This window comes from Nannospalax galili, unplaced genomic scaffold (genome assembly GCF_000622305.1).
Source record: "Nannospalax galili isolate Female #2095 unplaced genomic scaffold, S.galili_v1.0 scaffold716, whole genome shotgun sequence".
In the NCBI taxonomy this organism is placed as follows: Eukaryota; Metazoa; Chordata; class Mammalia; order Rodentia; family Spalacidae; genus Nannospalax; species Nannospalax galili.
In genome coordinates, this window is record NW_008339517.1 from 152342 (window position 1) to 160352 (window position 8011).

The 8011-nt window shown below is 53.0% G+C and overlaps 1 protein-coding gene across 3 annotated transcripts in view; it reads left to right on the forward strand.

Moving 5' to 3' along the window:
* The first annotated feature begins 1587 nt into the window (after positions 1–1587).
* The window catches only part of Ndrg4 (NDRG family member 4), a 44141-nt gene continuing 37717 nt past the window's right edge, over positions 1588–8011 (forward strand). For 2 of the 3 annotated variants that reach the window (XM_008834227.2, XM_008834228.2), the window contains exon 1: positions 1994–2125. In XM_008834227.2, coding sequence (XP_008832449.1) covers positions 2089–2125 — 37 coding nt within the window. In that variant the 5' untranslated portion in view covers positions 1994–2088. Of the gene's footprint in view, positions 1631–1993; positions 2126–8011 lie in introns of those variants that run through there. The other variant, XM_008834233.2, reaches the window with a different exon arrangement.

An 8011-nucleotide genomic window follows, 5' to 3' on the forward strand; every position in this document is an offset into this window, starting at 1 on the left:
ACGTGTGTGTGCCTGAAATTGACTCTGGTGTCTTCCATCCCTCTCCACTTTATTTATTGAGGTAGAGTCTCTCACTGAACCTGGAGCTCACCATCCACCCAGTCTAGCCAGCATGCCCCGGGATGCAACTTCTACCTCCTCAGGGCTTGCAGTACAGGGGGCCACCACACCTGCCCAGCTCTTACCTGGGCTTTGAGGATCTGAATTATGTTTTCACATCAAGCGCTTTATCCACTGAGCCATCCCCAACACACCATCATTTAATTCTTATGGGAATCTTTGAGGTCAGCACCATCCAGTTTCACCCAGTATGACCTGGAGGTTGAGAGGATAACACATGCCAGACGTCACATAGCCAAAAACTGGAGATTCAGTCTGTGCTCTTAAGTGCTGGCTCCAATTTCTACCTACAGAACCCAGGGGGAAGGAGGAAGGTTCAGAGATGGTGGTTCATTCTGGCACTACCCATGGCTCCAACCCAACTCCTTTAACAAAGGAAGGCACTGAAAGGAAGGGATTCTCTAAACCTGAGGCTTGTTGCCTCAGTGTCTGGCCTGAACCCACACTGTGATCTAACAGGACTGTGTGCCTCTCCTGTGGCCACTAAAATCTTAGCAGCTTCGTTATTGGTGAGTGGGCTTAATTCAATACCACGTCAGCTGTTGACCACCTGGAGTTAGGACTTAACCACAAAGCAGCTCTGATGGGTGTCTGACTGCAGAGGAGGTGGGTTGACTCCTCTTGATACCCCCTTCCCACCTTCCTCCTCTGCCCACCCCTAATTCTGGACCGCTGAGAATACCTGGTCTAGCACTTTCACTCTGCCCCTACAAAGGCTGGAACCCAGAGAGAAGCCCACCGTCACATTTAGCGCCAAAACACACCTCAGTTCTCCAAAAGTTCTCATCTTGCCCAAATTTGGGGGAGGGGGCTTCTGATGCCCATACTAGGGTGAGAGTCCTCCTGGATTCCTTCCTGTTGGGGGGGGGGGGGGCTAGAGCAGAGGGAGCCAGAGAACACTTGGTCACAGCCTGAGTAGGACCCCTGGGGGCCCAGACAGAACATCTTTGACTAGAGGTCCTCCCTCGGCAAACTGGTGAACGCTGGCTCCAGGGCCCCAGCACCATATTCTCTCCAAACCCCCAGGGCGTTTCCCCTGCTGTTCTCAGGCACGGCGGGTGGGGCCAGGCGGCAGGGGTGGGAAGGGAGAAGGCAAGGCGACGGAGTGGGCTGAAATTTCCCTAAGGGAGCCCAAAGACCCAGCCCAGGACCGCCCTCCCCAGGAGCCCGAAGCCGAGCGGCCACCGAGCTGGAACCCCCTACGGCCCGCGCAGAAGCTGAGCAGCGGGCGGGGCGCAGCAGATCGCTCGGGGTCTCCAATTAGGCTGGCGGGACGCTGCGTCCTCTTTCGCCCACTCCCGCAGCGCACCGCAGCGCGCGTCCAGACACCAGGCCCAGCCCCGCGCGCAGACCCCGCGCCCACCCGCGCACGTGGGCACGCCCCCGCAGCGCGCCGCCCCGGGCACCCGTGCTCCCGGGGGGATCCGGGGCGTCCCGCACCTGCTCCGTGCGTGGGCGGCCGCGCCAAGGCCCGGCTCCCGCCTGCGCGTTTGTGTCGCTTTCAGCCTCGGTGAGTCGCCGCGCCCTTGCGGTCCCCTCGCCGCCCGCGGTCCCCCCCTTCCCCGCGCCCCTTATATTCCCGAGGTCGCCCCCGCCCACGTGAGGGCGACGCCCCAGCTCCGCCACCCTTGGTCCCCCGGGCCGGGATCCCCGGGGAGCCCAGCCCACGCGGGTCCTCCGTGACGGCCGGGGGCGGCGGGCGTCTTTGTCGCGCCCCTCCCGGAGGTGTCACTGCCCCCGCTTCCCTGGCTTACCCAGGCCAGGTGGTGGCGGGCGCCTTTTGGGGGTGCGCGGCCGCGCCATTGGTGGATTTTTTTACACCATCCTGAAGGGGGCGGCGAGCGCTCCGGGCTGCCGGCTTCTGCTCCCCGGCTCCCGCTCTCCCGCCGCTTGTCTCCGCGCGCCTGGTCCCGGCGTGGCCCATTGCTCCACCGACGTCGAGCCGCGCCGCGCACGCGGGCCGCGGAGATGAAGGTGCTGGGACACAGGCTGGAACTGCTGACAGGTACCGCGATCGCGCTTTCCATATGGACCGGGCGCTCCCTGCTCCCGGGCTCACTACCCGGCACTCCTGAGTCCTAGGCACTGTCGTCCGGGAAGGTGGAGCGCCTGCGTTGGGTTCTGGGTCCCGGGAGCGGCCCCCAGCCAGAATCCCCCAAAGGAGCTCGGAGTCTCAGCTCGCCAATCGGTGTCGCTTGTCCTTGGGAAACGTTGCTTCTTGGGGGCTCCCCAGGACCCTTTCTTCCTTGGCCCCTTACTTCCTGCTCCCTTGTGGTGATGGCCACCCTTCTCTCTGGGGAGAACTTTCTTGCTAGATGTAGAGGCCAAGAGGTCTGGGAAGGGGAAAGCTAGATTGGACCATGATGACTGGGGCCTGTCAGCCTTGGGGCCACTCTGGAGAAAGACACACATCCAGGGGCCAGAGGCCAGGGGCTTGAATGCCTTGGAGAAGCTGGATGCCTAGAGAAGATGGGAAAGGGAGGAAGGACGCAGGCCAGGACATTTGAACAGGAGATGCTTTCCCAGGCAGGAGTCCAGTAGTGCTGGTAAGCTTCTGTGTTCCCAGGGTGGAAGTGGAGACCTAGAGAGGAGGTGACAGGCCCAGTCCAGACCCCACCAGGCCCAGCTGGGCTGAGCTGGGTGCTCAGCCTAGGTATACTGGGTGAACATATTACAGCACATGACTTCTGGCACTTGGGGTCCTGGCAGAACACCGGACCCTTGCTGTAAGGTGGGGAAGGGGCAGCCATCCTTGGATGTTACTCAGGAAACAGGCTAGGGTCTGGGGTGGGGAGCAGAAGGGATGCAGAGAGGTTGGAGCTGGCGGTTGCATTTGAAGACACTAACATTTAGAATTTTTGTTCATGACAAGAGAGGCTGAATTTCAGCTAAAGGACCAAAGAGTGGTCTATGCCCTAAAGTGTGAGGGGCTTGCTAGATCTGGAAGTGGTGTTGCCCTGGAGGACCTGAGTGAGCGTGTGCATGGTAGGTGCACACAGGCGAGAATTAGGCCAGGTGAAGGTTTGGGCTGTGAGTGTGTGAATGTATACGTGAGCATGTGTGTGAGTGTGCATGTGTGTGGTGGGGTGTTACAGGAGGAAAAAGTAGGCCAGATGAGGTTGTATGTTAAACCACAGTGGGCCAGGCTGAGCTCACAGAGAAGGGGCAGGTGGAGACTATTCCTGGGGCTCTGGAACACCCCCCTCCTAAATTCCCTTGAGCCTCTCCTTATTGCACTCACCTGATGCAGGCCTTGGAGAATGCTGCCGCCAGTGTAGTTTTAAAGACCTGCCCGGAGAGCAGAACCAGGTCCTCTCTGATTTTCATTCTGCCCCCGGAGGGGCTTGGAAGACAAATAATGGAATCTACAGTGGGGCTCTAGACTTTAGTTTCCCAGTAGGGTGTGCCTTCCTGCCCTGGGTGCAGGGCTCAGGGTCCTTCTTCCATGGTCACATAGGCTCATGGGTTGTGGCAGGCATCCTAAACCCCAGGCAGACTTGCACAGAACTGTCACCACTGGAAAGTTCCCAGTGCACTGAGACTCAACTCTGGGCCAGGTGCGGTGATGCATCCCTGTCATTACAGCCCTTAGGAGGCTAAAGCAGAAAGATGGCAAATTTAAGGCCAGCCTGAGCTACATCATGAGTTCCACATTCCTTCTTGGTATTTGTTCTCTCTCCCTCTCTCTCCCTCTCCTCATTTTCCTTGCTTCACAGATCTGGATACAAACATCCAGTCACACAGCTGTGTGATTTCAAACAGGGTGCTTTCTCATCATAAAGACATCTAAGAGATAGTGTAAGGTCTTCAGAGACAAAGCAGGGGACACATCTAGTTGGGACCTTTACTCTGGATACCTGTTGGTCCATCTCCCCTCTGACTGCTTGACCTTCTTGTGTCCCTGTAATGAAGGACTCCGTATGCCTTGGCTGTTTGGCCACTAGGGACTTGGGATCCCACATTCCATTCTCTCTTGCTTGATAGGCAGCTAGGATATTTTGACTCATCTTCTCCTTTGGATGGTCACAGTGTGGGTGGTGGGTTTATTGTGGTGGTATACAGCAAGTGCTCAATATTTCTTGGCTGGGTCCAAGCTCATATACCCCACTGATCAGCTGTGCCTTTAGGATGGTGTTGCAGAGGTTGCTCCTTACTTCAGCCCAGACTTAGGAAATTGTTTTCCTGAGCCTTGTTTAAAAAGTGAGTCTATTTGGTTCTACTTATTTTCAGTCTCTCATCTTACCATTGTATTCACTTTACCATCGAGGTCAGACACTTAATGTTTGTGCATCTGAGAAAGGGTGATGCCAGATCCACCCTGAGAGCTGAGCAGAGTGGTCCCATGGCCTCCTGCCTGCCCAACTCTGGGCCAGTCTCTAAGCCATTCCCCACCTCGTTTTCCTCCTCTTTAAAATGGGATCTCACGGCACCTTCCAAAACTAGCGTGCATGTCAGATGGTGTGGTGTCTCGAAGGTGATCTAGTTCCGGCTCTGGGATGGCTCCTCCGTGCCCTGGAGTCTCCTGTCCCCTCCGATCCAGTGTTCAGTCCTCTCCAGGGTGTTCCAGGCTCCTTACTGTGGTCTTTACATAGTAGGCCTCTCTGAGATGTATCTCTAGGGGACCCTGTTTAGTTCTCGGTTTCCCATCGCATGGGACTGAACAGGCATTTGACACTGGGCCCTGTTGGCCACAGCTTTGACACCAGGTGCAGAAGCCAGGTGCTCCTCCTATGGGATTCAAAAGGATGCCCTTGAGTTGTCACACTTGGGCCTGGTGTTCTGAAAAGAAGACAGTGCTGGGGCCATTGGAGGCTCCCGAGTAGCCAGTGCTTATTGTGGCTGCATCTTCTTGACTCCCTAGGGGTCTTACCACAGATCAGGGAACCGGTGGTTTTGAGCCCAGAGCATATGAATCTCAGGCAAGGGTGTCAGCCTTCTGTACTCTACAAGGAAGAGTGAGCCACAGGGAAGCCCAGTCCACTATCCACATGCAGGTGCCTCTCAGTCTTCAGAGTCAGGCTTGGTAACGTTGGTGACTTTTATTTTCCCATGTCTGCAGACAGGCCAGCAATTACTCTTGTGTATTTGTACTCAAACAGTATGTCTCCAGGATGGTTTCAGAGTACTGTAATGTGGCAGATTGGAGCTCTAAAATGGTCTCTTCGGGGTATTTGACTCTGGCTTTTTTATTTTTTTAAGACAAAGTTTTACTATGTAGCCCTGACTGGCCTGGAATTTGTTGTGTAGACCAGGCTGCCCTCGAACTCACAGAGCTCCTCCTGCCTCTGCCTTCTTAGTGCTGGGATCAAAGATGTGCACCACTATACCTAGCTTTTTTGCTTTTTCTTTTTTAGATAAGGTCTCTGTAGCCCAGGCTGGCCTTCTATTCCCTGTGTATCTGAGGATAACTTTGAACTTCTAATCCTCCTGCTTTCACCTCTGGAGTGCTGAGATTATAGGCGTATGCCACCATACCTATAAATATAAAAATATTTTAAAATATTTTTAAAGCCAGGTGTGGTGGCGCACGCCTTTAATCCTAGCACTTGGGAGGCAGAGGCAGACAGATCTCTGAAAATTCGGGGTCAGCCTGGTCTACATAGAAAGTTCCAGGCAGGCTGGGACTAGGGAGAATCAGTTATTTAGCCAGCTACACACCTTTAATCCCAGTGCTCAGGAGGCATAAACAGTGATCTTTGTGAGTTCAAGGCCAGCCTGGTCTATAAAGTGAGTTCCAGGCCAGCTGGGGCTACAGGGAGACCCTGTCTCAAAAAGACAAAAAAAATCATATTCAGACTCCTCCTTCCCCTCTACCTTACACCCCCACACACTTCATGTCCACTGTTGCCTTTTGAAATATGTTTTATGTGTATGTGTATTGGCTGCATGTATGTAAGTGCACCTGTATCATCAATGCGCACAAAGGTCAGAAGAAGGTGTTGGATTTCCCTAGAACTGGAGTTACAGATGGTTATTAGCCGCTATTTGGGCACTGGGACTCGAACTCGGGTCTTGCGTGAGAGCAGCCAGTGCGCTTATCCACTGAGCCATCTCTTCAGGCCTTATTTGTCTTTTAAACAAAAAAATTTAAGGCCAGTTGAGTCCAGTCTACGTTTCCCAGGTGCTCTTGGGTGTGGATTTATCCCTGCAGTCTGATCTTACCAGGCATCACAACAGTACTGAAAACTGACTCTCCCTCTCCCAGCATCTCTCATTTGCCAGTAGGTCCTCAGTTGGGGCTGGGACTTCTTGCTCACCTCCCCCATCCATGCTGGGCCCGTCCGGCTTGGGTATGCACAGGTTTTGTGCATGCTGTCGTAAGTGCTGTGGGTTCATATGTGCAACTATCTTGTGGTATCCAGACAACGCAGTTTCCTTGTGTTCATCTACCACCTCTGGTGCCACACCCAATTTTATGTGATGCTGGGAATTGAATCCAGGGCTTTGTGCATGCTAGGCACTCTACCAGCTGGCTACTTCACCAGCCCGTGAACCTGGCAATTAAAAAAAGTTTGTTGTAGAATTAAAAAGCAAAGGTTTGGCAATTCTCTATAGAATTTTGGTTTTAAGTAATTTTGGTTTTAAGTCATGGAATGTCTCCTCTGGTTTTACAGGCTACATTTGAGTTGTGCTCAGGTGTTGGTGGGTGTATATGAGGGGGAAACTGAGGCCCTCATGTACACATAGATTTGCCCTCAGGAGCTAGAAGCAGGACCCTGAATTCTCATTTCCAGGTTATCGATCTCAGCATACTTCACTGCTTCACTGGGGTACAGGGCTCTAGCTGTGAGGGGTTTAGAAAGTCAAGGGAGCATGGTACCCAGGTCCTCAAATGTGGGGAGATGGGCACCCTGTTTGCAAGAGAATCTGGTACTGCTCTCATGAAGGGCAAGTTAGCAGTGATGTGTCAGACCTTAACAAAGTGTGACCTATGACTGACTCAGCAGTTGAATTTTTAGGAACAAATAAAGATGCGTCCAAAGGTGTCTGCTCAGGGATGATTGTCCCGCCATTGTTTATAGGAGAGGAAAAGTAACAACAGCGAGCTGTCTCATGGCCAAAGAGTGCATTCAGCTCGGGACCCCATATGCACAGGCAGCTTTGAATTTCACTGCCAAAGGTCAACAGATGTGCACTTAAAAACGTGTGACAAAATGGTGGTGACAGCTCACGGGTATGTGACATTTGTCATGTGCCAGGCATGGTCCCAGGTGCCTTCTGTATGTTAAATTGTCATCATAAATCCTCACGAGGGATGTGTTCCTCCTTTTCATGATAAGGAAACAGGTACGCAGACCAGTTAAGTCACTTGCCAGAGGTTACACAGAGGGCCGGTGGCTGGCTGGAATTTCAGCCAGGAGAGCTGACTCCAGAGGCCAAAAGATGTTTAGAGCAGTGTTTCTTGCTTTAAAAATAGCATTTTCAAGGCTGGGGCTGAGGCTTAGTAGGAGGGTGCTTGTCTAGCATGCATAAAACTCTGGGCCCTGGGTTCATTCTTTAGCATTGAGAACAAATATTTTTGAGGGTGCTGATGGCCACTGAATAAGGAATGGAAGACCAGATGGTGGAGCATCAGAGTGCTACCAGGAGCTCTCTGTCTCACAGGAGGTACAGTTTGCACTTTCCTCATTTTTCTTAGTGAGTGTATATTACTTGAAGTTTTGTTTCTTAAAAAATTCGTTTATGTGTATGTTTATGCACTTGCTTGTCTGTGTGTGCACCACGTGTGTATAGGTGCCCACAGAGGTCAGAAAAGGGCATCAGAGCCCTGGAACAGTTCCTAACTACCTGATGTAGGAGCTAGGAACTAAACGGGTCCTCTGCAAGAGCAGCAAGTGCTCTTAACCACAAAGCCATCTCCAGGCTCTGGTCTTTTTTATATATTTACATA